Source organism: Histoplasma capsulatum, genomic scaffold, assembly GCF_000149585.1.
Source record: "Histoplasma capsulatum NAm1 scaffold_2 genomic scaffold, whole genome shotgun sequence".
NCBI lineage: Eukaryota > Fungi > Ascomycota > Eurotiomycetes > Onygenales > Ajellomycetaceae > Histoplasma > Histoplasma mississippiense.
The window spans coordinates 710,751-730,654 of record NW_001813981.1 but is presented as its reverse complement, the minus strand read 5'-3'; the positions used below and the strand labels follow the sequence as shown (position 1 = coordinate 730,654).

Genomic DNA, 19,904 nt, shown 5'->3' with positions numbered 1-19,904 from the left:
CAAGGCACGTCGAGTAAGCCACACCTTTGAAAGACGATCCCAAGAACAATCAGGGGGATTTGATGATAGGACACCAGGCCTTTTGGCACGATGCTGCCCCACAGGTGTTGGGGGATCAGAGAAAGAATTTTCCGCGCACCTCTGTCTTTTTTGACTGCGAGCTACTGAGTCTTGAACCGCATGCATCGAGCCAAAAGGCTTGGGATCCGAAAATATCGGTAGAGATGGGGAAGAAGGCATGATAGAAGGGAGAGATGTTATAGAGGTCGTCCTGTAGGTCTGCGGTGACCGAGTCATGCTTGCCATCTAATTACAGACATGGCAGGGGAGGGAGATGGATGCAGATAATACCAGGTGTTTCAGGGTTCTGCTGTAACGTTGGTTTCAGTAAATATCAATAAACCTTCAAAAAAGCCAGCTAAATTATATGAAGGGCGGGAAAATAGTTAACTGAAGAAATGGAAATATATTAACTAGAATTAATTAAGATTAACTAATGAAATGGAAGGCACCGGCAACATATTGGAACCTCACCTTCACAATGTTTACTTTATTGTATTTTATTTTATTTTTTTCCCTTTCGCTTTCTGAAGAATAGCTAGAATAACAATTAACTACCATGGCCAGTTAGATAGGACACCATGAATGCGAAATTGAGTTGCAAGTTCGACACCTTGGATTCGAGGCGATATTTAAACACATCGGCTGGCTTGGTGGCTCCGCCTCCCAAATCCAATTCATGTTGGCTTCATCGCCATCCTCAGGAATCCCCGCCGACTTGCCATTGACATTCTCCAGGTCTGTCTGTATGTTTGGCGGGCTTTCTCGTCCAATAACAACGTTGGTTTGATCCCGTCATGTAACTTGACCACCGATCCCAATGTTTTGTCCTCCTTTCGGACTCTCGGCCCGAGAGCAACCTGATATCCTTCTCTGAGCGAGGACCACTAACTATTCTCCAGTCAAAAGCCTCCCACCAACCGAAATCAACCCCAGGGAAAAAGCAAAATCACCCGGTTGGAATCTAAGAAAGGTTGCAGAAATGGAAGATCAGACCCGTGCTTCATCTCCCAGCCATCCTCGCCACTCGAGCCAACTTCACCACCGCTCAGACACACCTACGTTGACGACTAACCCCTTGGCGTCGGAAGCGCATGCAACGGCCACTGGAGTCGAACCATTGCCTTATCAGATAACCCAAGAGCCTTCTGACGAGGAAGATCAACGCCCGCCTCGCTATACTCTAGAAAACGACCCCTTCCAGCTAGCCAGTAAGCTGAAGTCTGACGCCGAAATCGACAAGATTAAGGCAAATACAGCTCGCAAACGAGAGGGTGGTTCAAACAAAAGCGTCACGAGTTCTTCAAAAAGGCTTCAAAGCTTTTACAAGTCCCAGAATGAGAACATTAAGAAGCTGTTAAAGCCAGTCGACGAACATGTGCGGCTCGCAAAGGAATACAACACCCAGAACCAGCTCAAGTACAAGATCGCCGTCTATGGTAGTTTTGCGGCGAGCATCGTCTTAGCAATCCTCCAGCTCTATGCCGCTATTGCGTCAGGATCTCTATCACTCTTTACAACAATGGCTGACTCTATTTTCGATCCGATGTCCAACCTGACCCTGCTCATCAGCCACAAGGCCGTGACACGCGTTGATGCACGCAAGTTCCCCGCTGGAAAAGCCCGGATTGAAACGGCCGGAAATATCTTTTTCTGCTTCCTCATGACATCCGTATCACTGATTTTGATTTCGTTTTCCGCCAAGAGCCTTTCGGATGGGAACACTGAGGAGACCCTGGGGTTTCACATACCCCCCATTGTTGCAGTGTGTATTGCGTTCTCAACTAAGTTCGCCCTGTTCGTGTACTGCTGGGCACTCCGAGACCAATATTCCCAAGTCCGGATTCTGTGGGAAGATCACCGCAATGATCTCCTTATCAATGGACTCGGCATCTTGACTTCGGTTGGTGGCGGTAAGCTCAGATGGTGGATCGACCCATCGGGTGCTCTGATCCTCTCCTGTCTGATAGCTATCCTGTGGCTTCGAACTGCCTATTCTGAGTTCCAACTTTTGATTGGCGTCACTGCAGATACGCAGATGCAGCAGTTGATTACATATATATGTATGAAATAGCCTCTCACCACCCTTTCCCCGGTTTTTGTTTTACTTTTGTTATCCCGCCTCCCTAGGAACTCCCCAGATACCCATCCCCCCGACCCCAGCTGGCATCTGTCCTAACCCTTCCCCATTAACAATTTTCAATTTAGCAATGACCCATTCCCCAATGATCCAAGCCATCGACACCGTACGCGCTTACACATCAGGGCCGCGTCTAGTTGTTGAAGTCGACATCGTGATGGACCGCAACGAGACCCTTATGGCTACCCATGATGTCGCAGAAGAGTTACAGATGAAGCTTGAAAGCCTTCCCGATGTGGAGCGGGCATATGTCCATGTCGACTATGAGACTACCCATAAACCAGAGCACTTTCTGAAAAAGGAGCTCTAAGATGAGAAACCAATCACACCAGCGTGCTCGGACAGCTTAATATCGCACGACGTTGTACTTTTATTATCTAGTGTTTATAATAGATACGTATTCATATTCACACCAGCAGCATGTGAGTTCAGGTTGCCATATTGTATCTGCTCTCTTCGGCCTTGTTTTATCCTTCTGTCATGCGTTCATGTTTAATGTCTGGCGTTTTCCCGTGTCGTTTTCGCTCCTCTAGATCCGATAGACAGGTTGTGAAATAAAAGGAAATACGGATAATGAGACTAAATAGTTACATACCTTCGATGCTAAGTGGAACAAAGCGTAGAAGTGCCAAATGGAATGCGTAGATGGGAACACGGGAACATGAACATTCCTCAAAATAATACACATATATATATATTGTGAAGAACAGAAATATAAAACGATTCCATCAGCGGCAATTATATGGTCATTAGTCATTGGCTTCCCATCCTCTACAGACATCCGATCACAGTCCATGCACAAGACCTTAGTCCTACATATCACCTTCTCCAACAATTTATCATTCATCACCTTTGCTCGCCCCACTCCCAAAAATCTCATCCCTTCTCGTTTCTCGATCCCACACGACCTTCCCATCAGCCTTCCGCTTGAAATACAGTATCCGATGCTGCGGAATAAACTCCTCGTCTGTCTGCTCCGACTTCCACCGATCGAGCGGAATCTCCTTTGCTCCCAGAAATCGGTCTTCGTAGCCAATGATGTACTCCGCGCCGTGAAACGAAGGGTCCCAACGGAGCCGGTTCAGGATGTCGGAGGCTGGGCGCAACTTCGCCGTTGACACCGGTTTGCTGGTAGATAAAAAGGTACCTTTCTTCCTCGTGGATGAAATGCTGTCAGCTTCTGTGGCTGCTTCGTTGTCATCGAAATTTCCGAAACCTATGTCGGAGTCGGAGTCGGAGTCGGAGTCATCACTGTTGAAGTCTTGATTGGTGAAGATGCCCCAATTTCTGTCGTCGAGCTTCAGGGGCCCTAGGCTATCCCTGTTTGACGTGTGTAACGTCGACCCAGGCTGAGGCGAGATTGGAAGTATTTCTTGTTGCTCTGGACACTACTTGCGACACTCTGATCCATTGAAGCTTGGAGTGTATTCTGCGCGAGTTTGCGGTCGAATTTACTAAACGTGCGTGTTGGGTCGGTCGCATGATCTGCTTTCCTTAAACCAACTAAGTAGCAACCTTGATATTCGTGCTCCTCTTGCGCCGGGGTGGAATTTTCGTGTTCCTCGTTCTGTGTAAATCTGGCAGGCCAGATTCTGGCCTGGATGTCGGGAAACTCTCGATACAGATCTGATTGATTTGGAACAATTTATCAGTTGAATGTTATAAAGACTAGACGGCTTGTCTTGATCCAGGGCGCTTACCATTAAGGAGGTCCAGGCATCTGGATTCCACCCAGCCGACTAGCGAACTTCCCTTCGCCAATGAAAGGCTCCAATACTGCACATTGATCTTGATATAACTGTTGTATGATTTCAAGAACTCATCGGCAGAACTGGATAACGCCGACTTTCCGGGTTTAGGGTAAACCCCAAGAAGTTCTGCCCAATTTGCATTCCCTTCTGAAATGAGATTCTCGGCGCGTTTCATCTCATCAACTATCTTCCTCATTGAGGGGATTGAAGTGGAACGCGCAACATTGATAATAGGGGTATGGAGAGTGAATATAATCATACCCTCTCGCGGGGGTCTATAATTCCGAGGCGGTTTCTCATGGAAGATCGGGTCATACACAGCGTCTTTCTCCCAGTTGAAGTTTCCATAATGATTGAAAAATGTACAAAGAATATCTGCAGCACTACCCGGGTTGGGAGGGAGGAGCTTCATAAGCCTGGACAACATCAGAGTAATATGAATTCCTCCAAGGTAGCCAAACCTCGAGGAGTAAATTCCTCGGTATTTGGCCCACCCTTTGATGATACGATGTAGTAAACGGAATGTCGCGGGATTCCGAATCGTTCGTTGAAGGTAGGCCTGATCCCGGTAAGGCTGGAGTTTCATCCGAGGGATAAGTGATAGGTTAAATAAAGGGCTTGATTGAGGCAAATTAGGTACTTCTAGCCACCTACCAAACCCACCTATATCAGTTTCTGGGCGCCAAAACCGAGTCTGCCATTTCAAAACAAATCAAACATACCTTTTCGCAACAGCTGCCGCTGGACAATATTGCAAATCGAACTTGATCCCGTTAATTTCAAGCTCCAACATTGTCCCAAAAGCTGGCTTGACCCTTCGAATGATTTTCACTCCTAGATCTATCCTGTTCCTCAATCTCTGGATAATAAGCTCGAAGAAGACGTTCGCGCTAATCGAACCAACACACAGACAATCTATATCTGACGACTCAGTCCAAACTCCTAAGCCAGAAGAACCAACAGTAGTAACTACGATTGAGAACTTCGATCGGCCAATCTCCTCGCCGTTGCTAGGCTCTGATAGTGAGCCGTCCTGGATGATATGTTTCAAAAGCAAGAATGCAGCTTTCCGTGCCTCTGCGCTTTCAGGAGATGGTACAATAGACTGATCTTCCTGACATATTTTCAGCGAGACAGGGTCATCAAAGTTGGGGTGGGCCTTCTCGATATCAATGGGTGTAGATTTCACGGGGATGTTCCCGCGTCCTCCACCATTCGTTCCCAGCTCCAAGGACGCTCTGATCCCCCAATGATCACTTGGGAATTGTAGCTTGATATCCTCGGTCGCTTCATCAATTCGTTTTATGGGAAAGCCAAACATGTTGAACGCAGTGACCTTCAAGTCATCCTCGCCGAAAAGGATTCTATCGTATCGGTGTGGTCTTGGATTTGCCGTGCTGGCAGATGAAGCGGCAGCGAGCGAGTTCTCAAGAGGGTCGAACGTAGCACCCTGTTCTCCGTCACATAGCTGCGTGAAGTCTCGTTCCAGTCGAGCTGGTGAAACCATGTCTTTCATCCCAGTCTGGGCTACAAGCCACGAATCCAAATAGCCAGAATATTGTAGCATGGATTCTAGAACGGGGAGAGTCGCTATAGATTGTGGCGACATCAACTTTCTCTCAGATGCTTCCTCATGAATGATAGTAGACGTTGTCATATTAAAGTCACCAGCGATAACTTTGGGGTTGTTGGCATGGGTCGCAGAGAGGAAATGGAATAATCTCTCGAGCTGTTGCTTCCTTGCCGCCACAGCATAGTCAAAAAGGCCGCTGGAAAGGTGAACACCAGCAATTATTGTTGGGAGGAAACCGGAGTCATCCATTTTCCCAACGTTGCTCAAAGCGAGAAGGACAGCACCTTTATGGTTGGTGCCCAGAGGAAGCCAACTCCACGTAAAGTTAGAGCGGCTCAGCGCAATGACATTTCGCAAACTTGGTAATGGGCCAATTCCCTTCTGATCCGGTGGGCCATGCGTAGCGAAAGGATACATAGTTCGAATAGCATCCTGGCTAAGGATGTAGGCTAAAAAGTCGTCTGAAACTTCCTGAAGTACTAAAACGTCGGCCACGGAGGTTTTGGAGATCAGGGTGTGAAGAAGAATAGGATACCTATCCGTTGCTGGTGGATGCATAGACTCAACTAAGACATTGTAACTTGACACCTTCAGCGTGCTAGGAATTTGTTCCTCGTCTTCTGGGGCACTGCTTGCTTCCGCAGGAGTCCAGATTCCAGCGTCATCCGAAAACATATAGGTGATCCTGGATTCAGCGCCAGAACCACCGCGTTCTGGGTTTACATGGAGATCTTGTAAGGATAATTCCGAGTCTGCTGAAGACAGAGACGAAGATTCCCTGTCATCTCCATCCTGTCCCACATCCCGCGCAGCAATGGCAATTTGGTTAAACGTGGCAGCCTTATCCAAGTCAATTGTCCCCCACAATTTCATCTTGTTCATATTGCCGGACTTCTCGCGGACCACGATGGCGAGCTGCCCCACCTCCCATTCAATCAGCGGGAGTAGTTCTGCCTTCGACAGTAGATAATCACGGGCATTATTATCATTGGCCTTACTCTGTCCAATCGTCAGATGAGGTTGGTATCCCCTCCACTGTCGGTCGACGGGTTGCTTGAAACCCTCCAGAATTGCAGCCCGAAGATCGCTGAAGTTCAGAACACCTTCCCTATCATCCGGTGCAAGGTAGACGACATTCCCACGCCGTTGTGTGAAATGTCCAGGCTTATCGAGGCAAACACGGAGGCGAGCGTTACCAACTTTAGAGAGCCAAATAGAAAGATTTGATCGGATCAGATCAACGGCGGCTGGTAAACGGTCAAATGAAACAAATGGATAAATGAGGTTAATATGAGCAGGCCATTTTTCAAACGCCTGGTCATACAACGCGCGGAGTCGATTAGCATCCTCAACAAGAGGTGAGGGAGGAATAATACACAGAGCTGTCTGATGTGCATTGAGAGTTAAGCTGGTTGGTTGATGGAATTCCTTTAAGTCCACCATGACCTTTCCGATCGCAGTATTCGCTTTCAGGCTTGGAATTTACGGAAGGGAGGGAGAATATATTAAACAGGGTATCTCGTAGGAAAAATATAGAAAACAAAAAGCATGAAATGTGAGCTCAATAAAGACTTTCAAGCACACTTGGCTCTCTGCAGAATTTATACAGAACTCGGCGATATTTCAATCTTGTTGCAAGCAATATGAACTTTGACATGACTCCACCCCGTGGAGATGTGTCAGAGACAGATCCCAAGGCATCTCTCCTCCTCCGCCTTAACGCCTGGCGGGCTTGTACAGAACAACTGAGACGATGTTAAATGGCGTTGTTATGACGCCTGCTCATGCCTCCACGATGGAGATTGGGTGGCTGTCAGCGCTAAATGCGGTGAGCGTAGTCCGTATCAGGGAAAATTCACAGTGAGTCACCAAACCAGTCATTTTGCTGCACTCAAATAATTCCTTGAGATGAAGGGTAAATTGTGATATTCTCCAAAAAAAAAAAAAAAAAAAAAAAAAAAAAAAAAAAAAAAAGAAAAGAAAGAAAGAAAGAAAGAAACTGAGTTGAAGTCTTAAGGATAGGCGGAGAGGGAAAGCTAATTACTGCCTTATCACTCACCAGCATTGTGAATGTTCAGCAATTTAAACAACGTACTGTAAGGGAAATGGAATATTCCATTGAAGTATAAAACTATCAATTCGGTACTTCCCATTATCGCTTGCAAAATGACAGGTTTCTCATAGCAATTTGTATCATTGCACCCGAGGATCTATATATATCGCTCTACATCGAAAAATCATGCCAGCCATAAATAACATTAGAAAAAGCCACATAAAAACGTATCAAAAGCTTGCCCCACACTCGTGGTCATCCGCTTCACAACATGCCTATGGCTGCCAACATCCCAACAAGCACGGATGTCCACAGTATCCAGCGAGTCTCCGTACCCTCTCCAAGCTGTCTTTTGGCTCCTCCCGCTGTCTTCCTCTGTTGTGAAACGCCATCGCCGCTCCCGGCTTCACCTGATTTCGCAGGTGGAGGGGGCGGAGTCGGTGATTCAAACGATCTCTTCTCCTGATCATAGGCCAAACACGCCGTGGGGAGTGCAAACTCCTTGGAAACCAGTACGCGTTCAGCTTCGAGAGGCTTCGAGAAGCTGCCGATACCGATCTCCAACCCAGCCCTGATACCCATGTTAAGCTCAACGGTGGGGACGATGTTGGTGAAATCCCCTATGAGGTCTTCGAGGGTGGGGATGTGGTTTTTCTCATCTTTTCCTTCGTCTGGTCGGGGGGTTGAGGTCGGGAGCGGGTTGCATTTACCGTCGACGTTTTTGAGCTGGTCGACTTTCACGGTGATAGAGGGGATATTGAAGAAAGCGCCAATGTCTCCTGATGTCGCGGCGATCGGGGAGCTGATGCCTAGAAGGATTTCGGGGCGGAAACTGATATTGAATTCAAGGCCGGTTGGCGTTTGCGCCTGAAAAGGAAGGGCTGAGAATTTCGTGCGGTCGCTGGTTGGAAATGTTTTAGCATGGATACATACCACTCAATCCTTGGGAAGGCTTAAAGGGGGAGACGGCGGCACTCAACTAGGGCCATGGTACACATACAATCCGGTGGTGGCCGAGTTGCTTAGATCTTCTATATCGATTGTGAAACTTGCATCATTAGGTACCTGAATGAAAATTGAAATTATTTGATTAGCGTTAATGAGCATTTTCGAGTTTCTGTTAGGAACAAGGTAAAGTGTATAGCAAATATAATGTTGCACATACGGAGACATTGAATCCGTATTCAAACTCGAAAGGTTTATTTAGCGTCAGGGACATCTCAATCTTAGGCCTGAAAATTGGCCCAAAAGCGACAATGCCGGGTATCTATATCGAAGTTAGAAAATATTCCCCGCATAATGAAGAAAAAAAGGCACAAGTGCGATAATCAACTGACCATGAAGGGAGAAATAGGAAATTCTGGTAATGGCACTGAGAACTGCAAACCATTCGCTGCTAAATCCAACTCCGTTGAAAGCTCGATATGCGCAAAGAGGTCCTCTACATCGACCTGGACTTCCCCGTGTTGGAAAAATTGAATGGTATTATTTACCGCATCAATTGGATTGTCCGGATCCTCGAGCTTGAACGACCCCTGTGAGAGTTCCACATTACCGCCGACCGTGCAGTTTTTACATTTCAATGTCAGTCCCTCAGGGCTGGGAGAGCTGTTAGATTCTGGGACTACTTTGTAAAGCAGGGACGAGGGAAAAAAGAAATATTATTCCACTTACATGAAGAGAGAAGACCCTGGGAACTCAGGAGGCATAACGACTTGGTCAATTAATTTCACCGCAGGGTCCGTGTTGGTGGGAGATGCGGGTGCGGTAGGGACAGTGCTTGTAGGATTAGCCGCCTGGCGTTTATTCAAACTAATATTTCGTCGTTCCAGAACTTGGGTCGATGGTTTGCGAGAGAATGAGACCCCGAGCACGCTGAAAGCAGATTTCCAATCACTCGATGTTTTTGATAGAATCATAATTTTTCTATCCCTGCGGATGGTAACTTCTGTGATTCTGCCATGTGGCGGTTCAATATCGAATGACTCAAACGAAAGAGAAGAGATATCAGGGAACTTCTTACATGTGAGGTGCTCTTTGGTCCGCTTCATTGCAATTGAAGTGCGATGACACGACGATAAAATCGGTCAGATGTTCAAGCTCTCTTGCGAGTCTATCTAGAGCATTGATTGAAGTAAAATGTAGTTCTATTTCCGCTGCAGAGCATGAAACGTCAAGCAGGTCACTCTCAATGTCTTCAAGGGTCAAAATCTGTTTTTCACTCCTAACTCCCACACTGGCAGTGAAAACCGAGCCATCAACAACAAATGAGCCACCGCTGCTGCGGCTTTCAAGAAAATCGAAACTGGTTTCCCTTTTCAAAAGGAAGGAAGACGTATCTCGTGCCTCAAGCGTGGATCTCAGAGTTGCCGCCGACAGCACTCGAGCGCGAGCAAGAGCTGAGCTAGAAAACCCACGAGCCAGGGACTCATCAACAAGTCCAGCTAGGACGAGCAACTGCAAGAAGATAATACGGGAAATTAGAGACACGCCCATGTTTCCTCAAGTAAAATTTAACCACAAGATTGATAAAGACATGGAAAACTCCCACATTCGTACATTACACTGGCAAGCCTGCCCTTATATATACTTAATACCTCTCCAGCACAATGTTGCGACACAGGTCGCGACATCGCCAAGGCATCGAAAGGACTGATGGGGCTTTGCTCGGGATTGGCATGTCAGGGATCGTTGCCCGTTGAAGTCAGCCGTTCCGCAAGAATAACCTCAAGTTGGTGTAAGATTTTGAGCCTCTAATGCAAGTTACCCGGTGGTGGAAACGGTTTCTCCGTTGCATGACAGGGCTGGCTGGAGAAGACAGGCGGGGATATGTGTGTCAGAGCCGCCAGTCGACTGGGGAAAAGGAGAACCACGGGCTCGGGAATGGAGTTACATTGTCTGATGACAGAAATAGCCTCGAGCTGCTGCTTTTGAGTTCACACACTCCTGTGGACCCGCAGGGCCAATACTGGAAATGTATGTATTCCCATGCACATGGTTGGACACCGCCGCAATCGGACGATACTCTGCCAATGTAGTCTGGAAGATAATCGCTTAGAAACCTGTCACGAGTTTCTGGAAAGCTCGTCGGAATGGAGAGGTGAAATGAATCTTCAACATCACGCCGAGGAGCCCGCGGTCTTCGTTTGTTCATCATCCCTTGGGGGGTTCCGCTCAAGGGGTTTCAAGGTATGTCCTGTCGTGTGTCATGTAGGCTCTAACGGCAGCTCCATCGCCCCGTGGCTGTGGTCCTGGCAGCGGGACAGATGCCTGTCGATACATGTGCATCCGCCAAGTATGTGAGTTTCGCACCCGATGTGGTTAGAGATCATTCGGCAGTCAACACCACGATATTGAAAGAAAGGATGATACCCTCTATACGATGTCGAAAGATCTGGCTTGGCCTGTTGCGGAAAATCGCAGCGCGCTGAGCTTATGCCAAGCCGGCCGAGGAGAATGCTTAGGCGAGCCATTCTCGACTTCGTTCTTGATCTTTGCGAATATATCAACTCCCGAATAATGTCGGCTCCTTTCAGCTTCAAAACTCCACTGAAAGCTAGCGAGTCGGCTGGAAATGTCATATAACTGCCAATCGAACTTTTAGTTACATCGCATTAGCTGCTATATTTAGACGCCAAGCGATCCTGATATTAGCCGCCTCTGAAAGTGAGTTTTTTCCCTCGCATGGGGGACACTCTTTACAAACGACATTTGAGGATATTCTTGTCAATGTGTGCTTGACCGTCAAATCATTTGGGATGTTCCCCGCTTTCATGCAACTCGGACACAGGGAACTGCCACCAGAGGAGATCCGTGCCTCGCAGCTCACCTCTGACCACTGCCGTTTCATTCACTTCAAGCCGGGGTACTACAGGTAGCTAGCTGAATCTGGGAGGAAATACAGGAAGGATGTCAGTCTAACCCCTCGAACGTCGAATCCAGCGAATCACAATGCTAGCTGGCCCTCGTTGAATGTTGGGTTGGGAACGGCTCCATCAATCTGACAGAGTTTGTTCAAATGCTATCTACGATCATCAGCCTTGAGAGGGAACCTCAGAGGAGTTATATTTAGCCCTTCTTCGGAATCCTCCTGACCCGCCTTGCAAAGCTTGCGAGTCTGGAGTCTCTCAAGAACCAATGGAGCAACATCTAGAATAACTGACTTTGAGCCGTTGCTCAAAGTATTATGAAATTATAGGTAAATTAATCTCCTTCTAATACTACCTCAAATAGATCTTGCGAGCCATGGGGTTGCCATCCTTGCACATCGGGATTTGTTCATTACCCTGGTTCAGTTGTGGGAAGGGCGAGATTGAGTATAAAAAGCCTTCATGACGTATTCTGCGCGTATATACAGTATGTATTCATGTGCATGCGCCGCCTAAAAGCCACGCTTTGAGGCCTATTCTTTAATTGAGGCGAAGAGGGGTAAAAAGGCGAAAAAGGTTAAAAAAAAAAAGGGGGGGATAGAGCGCGCGGGGCCAAAGAAAAAAACCATAAATATATCTCTCCTATGACAAATATTGATGGGCATAGATCTCGTATGAACCGCTATAGCGCAGATACACACAATTACAGCCATTACATTGAACCTTAGGGAGCCTTGAGAATCAGAGAAAAACAAAAATCCATACACCGTCCCTGAGTTACCAACTACAGGACCGCCTCAGTGCGGTTTGCCCAGGCCTATGCTCTGAAGGGCCCTTTGCTGAATTCTTTCCCGTTTGCCTGCTTCCTTCCACATTATGGATAAATAGTTGCATGGAAGGAAAAGCAAATGGCGATTTCGACGAGGGACATATCGTTATTTCCCTTGTCATTTCACTGGGGAGGCGGATTTCTTCGGCAAATGATGTGGGTGGTGTTGGCTCTTTCTGAATGAACTTTATGCAATGTTTCTCGCGATGCTGTATTTGAATGGGTTCCCATATTTGCTCTCTGCGATCTCATAGGTGGCAAGTCGTGCTCTCAACATCAACAAGAGCTACACGCACGTCCTGGTCAAAAGTAATGATCGTTCTCTGAGAGCTGTGAGGTTCGCAGCACCAACTTGAGCAGCCAAGTGGTGCCAGTTACAACCATGGAGATTCTGCAGGAGAGCAAAAACAATTTTGCAGAGAATCACCACCGCAGGGCTTCAGGCAATGTCGACAATAGCAAGGGCTGGTCTGTGTAGCCAGGTCGCCTAAATACTTCTTGAGGACAGAGCTCTCAGCCTCTTGAATAACTATTTCAGGTCTTCCCGGCTAACTTCGGTATCCATTTGGTTGTAAACGGCTGCCCAACGCTCTTGTAGATGTAATTCTAGTCCCTATTAAAAGATATTCGGGAGCAAAAGGCACATCCTTCAACAAGTTCAGTGCACTGAGAAATCCAGCCGAAATCCAAGGCGGAAAAAGATCGGGGCTCGGAGAGTGGGGGTTAGGTCACTCTCATCGGATCTTCGGGAGACTTGTGCATGAAGATGCTGCCTCGATGTTCAGATGTTATAATAAGTAATTTAATTAATTTCACAGCTTCCTCCGGCAGCTCCAAGGAAATCTCGATCACCGTCTGTCAGCAGGGAGAAGTGCATACTGCAGTCACATTCTTAGGGTACCTAGATTCCTACATCCACGATTTGCGCTTGAGTGGAACCTTTAGCATTTCCGGGGAATCCATTCGATGGAGACATCGTAAGCGATGAGAAACCTTGAAACAAGATAATAAACAAACAGCAAAAAGACAAAAGAAAACACAAAAGAAACAAGTATAAAAGATCAGCATTATTAGGTTTATTAGCAATAATCAGCTTAAAAAAAATGAAAAAAACCAACTGAAATGAAATTTATAAAAGGAACTTCACTCTGCCATGAAATTTATGCAGTACTAGTAATGATAATGAAATCGGTGATTTTGGGGAATCCAACAAGAGAACAAACGAGATGTGGACTCAGAAAAAAGGAAAAGAGAACAAAAAGAAAAAGGAAAAGAAAAATGGCCGGCAAAAACAAGGTAATGGGACCTCGCCACTACCTCCAAAAAACAAGAAACAAAGGCCAAGGTTCTGCAGAGTACTCCGTACTCTAATCTAATAAGCGATCTTTCATTATTCCTTTTCGTTCATCAAATATGCCTATTATCGGTAATTGGGAGCAACAGGCTTCTATGGTGAGACCAATATCAGGAAAAGTAAAGCAGAAAAAGCGAGAAAAAGCGAGAAAAAAGGGGGAATGAATGCGCAAGCCAAAGTCCCAATATGGACACAAACGGAAAGAAAAGAAAATGGTGGAAACAATGATTCATAGCTAACCCGCTTCTAGAAATAAATAATACAAACTTCATGCCCAACCAGCACGTGTTTAATCAAAAAAGAAAAACAAAAGAGAGAAAATGAAAAAGAGAAAAAAAAAAAAAAAAAAAGAAGCCGTCAAAATGAAACAGTAACCAGAGAGAAAATAGTTTTTGGAAAAACATGAGGGCTGGCGAGAGGGTAATTCACTTCTTCGACTTCTGCAAATTATTTTGCGGCATACTTTTAAGAATGTCATCAAAACTCATCGTGGGATTATGGCTCTTCTGTCGCGGGGGGGGCTCAAAAGGCACCACACTCGGGGGAAGCGGCAATGCTTCTAAGCCCATATAGATAGAGGCGCGATTACCACCATTTACCCTTGGGAGATTCCCCGGTGAATGCTCTCTGGGCACCGCGATGCTGATAAGTGGTGGTGTCTGGCAACCTGGTGTTAGGAGTGGAGTTGGCTGCCTATCCGATGAAGAACCTGTTATCGAAAGCGGAGGTGGCGGTGGCACGGTTCCTCCAATAACAGAAGCCGAATTCTGGCCTTGGAATCGCTTCTCTGCCTCACCACCATCAAGCATCGCTGGCGAGAGCATCTGTTGCTGATTCGCCCACTTCATCGCTACTTCCCAACAGTGACTGCGGCGGTAGGCGCTGTCGGGAGCGTTCGTGACTGAGGCATTAGGTAGGCTCACTACGGCGGAGCCATCGGCGACGCCGAACCACGTTCGTCCCGATTTTGAATCGTCGCGACACCATGGCATTCCGCCCCACGGGGCTATGGATAGGAAGTAGTCCACCTCCTGTGTGAAGCGGAGATCAGGCGCATCGATAATAACCCTAGGCAGCGATTGGAGGACAGCGTACATAAATAGCCACTGGCCGCAGCGGTAGTCTGCCAGATCATCGCAGCTCCTCTCTTTCTCTTTCGCCTGCTCGCGTTCAAAGTGCATGAAGTTTGCGAGGAAAGCAGTTGGTTTGATGCTCGTGTGGTTGTACGAGCTGAACAGGATTTCGCTGGCTTCACCTGGTGCGAGTTTTTTAATCCGTTCCTTGCTTTCCATTTCCGGGTCCATTTTCTTGCGGATAGACAGTATACTTGGAATAAGAGGCAGGTCAAACGGGACTGGGGGTTGGACAGGTGGAGTGCTTCGGTCATACTCGCTCATCATCTGTCGAAGAACGCGAATGGTTAAATCCTGAGGGTCTGTAGTATTGCACTCGTTCATCATCGCCATATCGACCGTTCTTGTAGTCAAGGATGTTCTATCAACTAGCATGTCGTAAAGATCTGAGAAGTCTTGATAGAGTTCTATCAGGACTAGGCGATTCAAGCCACTTTTCTCAGATTGGTTCCTTTCGGAACCTGCTTTCGGTGGCCAAGCTCCAAAACGTTTGGCATAGTAGGATTTGACATCCTTCCTGAGTGCTAGAAATGCATTCTTCCAGTTCTTGAACCGTACCTGTTTGGCTCCGTTTAGAGTGTTAGAGTTGGCGATACCAGCGAAAAGAGATGGAAAGTCAAAGTCGTTCAGCTTAGTTTGGATGATTTCAAGTTCCTTTCGGAGGGCATTAAAACCTTTTTCTATGTTCTCCCGCGAGAGGTCCGAAATGAGGAGGTACTTGGGGTTATTAAAGTCTTCGTTCTTCAGTCTTCCAACACCATGAATAAAGCCTTCCCGATATAATGGAAAGAATTTCATCCGTTCTCCTAGGATGATTGCTTCAAGAATTTTCTCGCGACTCTTCCGCACGTCATATATTCTAAGTTCGTCACAGTAGGCAGCAAAGCTAGAGGTTGCTGTCTCTCCGAACCCTGAGCCGTCCAGATTCGTAAATTCAAATTTGGAAAGAATCCCGGAAATCTCCATAAAAGTATCAAACACTGAGGGATTTCCAGGAGTACCAATCAAACACTGACCGATTAAAAAAGCAAATAGATTTCGAAACAGCACGAGCATGTCGATATCTGCATCTACTAAGGCGGAATTCGGATTGGAAAGGTCGCTCTCGAGAGGTACGGGTACATAAAGATGTAGTGGTTGAAGAGGTTCATCAAATGAGTAGTCCCCAGATATCCTGCCAACCGAACTGCTCCGATCGTCCTCCAGATATCCTATCTGATTATGTACTGGTAAAGACCCTGTCGCTGGCAAGTTGAGCTGCGGCAACTCCTCTGGTATTGTACGTCGTTTGAATTTAGGGGTTGGGTCTGTACCTCGAGCCAGGAAAGTGAGAATTGAGGATGATACAAAGATAGAGGAATCAACCTTGAATGAAGGTCCTCTGTTTGCATTTTGCGGGAATAGATACACAAAGGTATCCGCGTAGTCATCCCATAGTTCATCAACCCTATATGAGAATGGGTATTTTAGAAAATCAGGATATTTAGCCGAGGAGCAGTAAATTTAGGTCGAAACTAACCTTCTCCCCGTTCAGTAGAGGTTTTATATCATACTCAATATCCCTCCCAGCAATCCATGCCCGCATAGACGGCTCGCGTTGATTTAAGTCGACAGACGATAAGCGGCCTTTCCCAGGCAACCAACTCCGACCTTTCGAGGACTTGGAATCTGTGCTGACGGCGGACAAAAGCCCTGATCTCGATGCAGGCCGTGAAAATCCAGTCGCCATATTTGAAAGCCCACCGCTCCAGCTCATGCGCCGTTCACTTGTTGAGTCGGATAGATCGGGGTTCAAGGTATTGAGGGGCGGCGGTGGGAGTAGTATTCCATCGTTGTCGTTAGTAGGTTCTTGGGCAGGAAGAGGAGCGGACACGTTCCTATTCGACGGGAGAACGCCTAGAGAATTTGCCGAAAGGTGCTGGGCAGAGGCAGCATGACGAAGGCTACGGCCTGTGGAGGTTTTGTTTTGCTGCGGGTGTAGTTGACGCTGGTCGCGGACAGGAGTTTCGTGCGGAGGAGGGGCTTTTTGAAGGGCAGATTGGCGGGAAACTTGCACGTCCTGGTCGGAGTTATCTTTGGAGAAACCCAGTGAGAAGAGAGAGGACAGCCGCTTGGCAGATTTCACTGGTATAGATAACATTGCTTATTTGACTATGGGTGAGGAATTATTGAATATAAGGTAGGACTGTGGAAGAGAAGGCAAGGAGGCGGTGGCACATCGAAAAACGAAGCACAAGGCAATAGTGCCAGAACGTCACTGAAACATCCAATCGGGGCAGCAGGGGCCAAAAGAGAACAGAAAAGAAGTTTCAAGATCATAAGATATAAAGGACCGTGGAAAATAAAGCAAGGGACGCGGAGCAGGTTCTCAGGATGTACGGTGACTCTGAAGTTGGAAGCGGAGGAGGAAGAAGTCGGAAGCAACAATGATATAAAAAAAATCACAAATGAACAACAAACAGCGGCCCCCAAGCCGTTTGTCCCTGGACCAGAACCACCTCTTACCAGCAAATCGGGATCCTTGGGCTTTATTAGTTTCATTTAGGCCCTCTTTACTGCTCCACCGGACTGGCCCCGCCTCAAACACTGCCTAGATACATTTCTCTCTCGTATTCCCGCGCATTACCTCCTTGGGAATCCACTTCTTCCTGAGCTTCAACTTCCTCCTCCTCCTCCTCCAGTCCTTCCTCCTTTTCTTCTTTTCTGAGTCCTGATGCATCAGCTGATTAACTAGTTACGGGATTGTTTATTCAAGTTTCTCGACTTCCGAAACACGAATAATAAAGGGATATCCAGGATTAGGCCATCCGGATCCGTTAGTCGACAAATCAACAAAATTCAAGTTTTTATTCGATGAACTTCCCGACTTAGCCTAAAATTTAAAAAAAAATAAATGGGGGCAAAAGATTCAAAAATAAATGACCAGAATGAGCACGTCCCAGAATCTGCGGTTCTCTGACTTTCCTCAGTCAACAAGTTGCAACGAAGCATGCTGTCGTCAATCCTGAAATTCTGCGTTTAATTTATGCAAAAAATCAATTCTGCGTATATATGCGGGGTGTCGTCAGGGAACCAACAAAAGAGGAAAGCGGAACAGCCATGCATCCGATATCTTGACTCCCGCTTATTGCAAATTTGCAAGACACTCGAGCGATATTATTGCCACTTCACCACCAGCGCAGAAACCCTGCAAATTGGGCCTGCATGATTGGCGTGAGTCCGCAAAATGAGGCTCAGTAACCTGACCGGCTGCCCACTAGCCCGCGCTCTAGTGCCTGGAATGTGCTTGAATTTTGGGTCTTTGCTCAGTCAGGCAGCATTTCTTTGGGGGCCACCTCGGTGATACCTGCTGTCTGGTCTTCGTGGTTTGAGGATATGTTGTGAAATCCTGCTGCTGCAGGAGCCCTGGGACAACAGGCAAGACGTCAACAACGGATGGAGATTGTTTGTCTTCGAAAGCTGTCGGAGGTGTGTTGGTCTACAAAATGACGGGCGTTCACTCCCAGCGCCATCGCGTCGTTGATAGTAAATTGGCGGATGAAATTCTACACTTGCCCAGAAGGGGAATCTGATTGTGGCTAATTTTGTTCGTAAGTTCGAATTCCCCTATCAGTGTCTTTCCTCGGACAAGACCGTTGCTCAGCCCGTCAGATTTTGACTTCGCGAAACCAGGCAACATAAGCACTTTATCTTCGCCGTTTTGGCGTTGGCCAAGCCTGTCAAGCCAGGGCCAGCGGGTGATTGCGACCTCTAACCCTCCTTCACGAACTCCAAAGGATATCATCCCAGGTGACAAATTTACTCGCGGCTCTGGGGAGAGGAATATTCCAACAAAATAGGGGCTATGGTATGAACTAGTTATGATTTTTACTTCGCTAGCCCTTCAGGAACGATTGGAGAGTATCATATCCTGGCGCCTGAGGAAAGCATAGAACCGCCAATCGAAACAGCCTGAGTGCTCCGTATCCAAATTATCATGCAGCAGTCTGCCCTTTGCGAAGGGTCCAAGCTACATTCAGGCTTAGTACCAGAAAACTGAGTAAGCGGGATTAAATGCGCCCTGCAAGGCACGTAGCGGCAGCGGAGAGCATCCACAGTAACCTCAATCAATTGCACTTATGATCCTCCCAGAACTCTCCATATTTCCATCGAGAGAAAGTCGCGCGACAGGCGCCATAGCTGCTCTTTCACTCTTTCCCCAGCTGCCCAGTGATGAGGCCAGTTTATTTGGGACTTTTGACTTGCGCCGCCCATTCTTCCAAAATACAACCCTCGCCCAACAAAAACCCAAACCATAACTAAGAATTGGTTAAGGGAAGGAATGGAATTTCCAGTGATTTGTAGTCACTGTCAAAGGGGCTGCTGGTGCTTCAGGTTTACACAATAGCACAAGTTGATTCACTGGTGGTTAAAGAAGATAGCTGACAGCTATATCAATCGGTTGAACTACTTAAGAGCAGTAACGGCTTGAGAGCAGCAGTGGTGCATCTCCTCGTGCTGTGAACAGGAAAAGACAGAGTTGTATTACTGTCAGTGTCAGGGACGGTTGTCGCATGATACGACTGACTCTCCATACAATGGAGTATTTAGTGTGCTAACTACGCCAAGGTGCCTAATCTAAAATACACGCAGCGTGGGAAGTCTACACCGTAAATTCTGGAAAAATAGCGGGATAATTTTTGGTCAAGCTGGTTTCCACCACTCAACCCACACCCACTTTTATTTTTTCTTCAAAAAAATCATTTCCGTTCACGGGTTCTCATCTCAGTTCCAATAAGGCAGAAGGTAGGGTTCGTTTCCAAGTCTTGATGGACACGTCCATGTTTTCTTAAGAGACCCCTTTTGCAGCCCTATCCCAGGGTCAAGCCCCACACAGAGATGAGCTACTTGCAGTCGACAGTCGAAAAGCAGAGTCCAAGTCTATTTACAACCTGTTCGATAGTTTCCTTGCCCTGGGTATCCGCAAGCCCCAAACAACCCCTGTCTTGCACAAAACAAAGAGGATAAATAAAGGACGGCAGCATCAAAATGCTAATTAAAAATTAAAAATAAAATTATTTTTAAAAATAAAGATACCGAAATAACCAGCGGAGAGGATTCGGAGATCAGACCCGAGTAGTTAGCGAGGGACCCTGCATTTAG

General features: G+C 46.9%; 5 protein-coding genes across 5 annotated transcripts; 1 reads left to right on the top strand and 4 right to left on the bottom strand.

Annotated features, from left to right (window-relative positions):
- Positions 1-1,042: 1,042 nt before the first annotated feature.
- On the top strand, positions 1,043-2,510 carry HCAG_02315 (hypothetical protein; the record flags this gene model as incomplete). Its single annotated transcript, XM_001542094.1, has 2 exons — positions 1,043-2,123; positions 2,269-2,510. The coding sequence occupies 2 exons, from the start codon at positions 1,043-1,045 to the stop codon at positions 2,508-2,510; spliced, it is 1,323 nt and encodes a 440-aa protein (XP_001542144.1).
- Positions 2,511-3,039: 529 nt separating this feature from the next.
- Positions 3,040-7,181, bottom strand: HCAG_02314 (predicted protein; the record flags this gene model as incomplete). Its single annotated transcript, XM_001542093.1, has 5 exons — positions 3,040-3,416; positions 3,539-3,826; positions 3,901-4,601; positions 4,674-6,771; positions 7,109-7,181. The coding sequence occupies 5 exons, from the start codon at positions 7,179-7,181 to the stop codon at positions 3,040-3,042; spliced, it is 3,537 nt and encodes a 1,178-aa protein (XP_001542143.1).
- A 660-nt stretch (positions 7,182-7,841) lies between these two features.
- Positions 7,842-10,073, bottom strand: HCAG_02313 (predicted protein; the record flags this gene model as incomplete). The annotated part of the gene is made up of 6 exons (XM_001542092.1): positions 7,842-8,478; positions 8,578-8,642; positions 8,743-8,844; positions 8,915-9,176; positions 9,252-9,509; positions 9,601-10,073. 6 exons carry the CDS (start codon positions 10,071-10,073, stop codon positions 7,842-7,844), a joined length of 1,797 nt encoding a protein of 598 aa, XP_001542142.1.
- A 710-nt stretch (positions 10,074-10,783) lies between these two features.
- HCAG_02312 (predicted protein) lies at positions 10,784-11,050 on the bottom strand (the record flags this gene model as incomplete). Its single annotated transcript, XM_001542091.1, has 2 exons — positions 10,784-10,847; positions 10,959-11,050. 2 exons carry the CDS (start codon positions 11,048-11,050, stop codon positions 10,784-10,786), a joined length of 156 nt encoding a protein of 51 aa, XP_001542141.1.
- Positions 11,051-14,054: 3,004 nt separating this feature from the next.
- On the bottom strand, positions 14,055-17,481 carry HCAG_02311 (predicted protein; the record flags this gene model as incomplete). Its single annotated transcript, XM_001542090.1, has 4 exons — positions 14,055-16,209; positions 16,316-16,886; positions 17,268-17,352; positions 17,389-17,481. 4 exons carry the CDS (start codon positions 17,479-17,481, stop codon positions 14,055-14,057), a joined length of 2,904 nt encoding a protein of 967 aa, XP_001542140.1.
- Between the last annotated feature and the right edge of the window lie 2,423 nt (positions 17,482-19,904).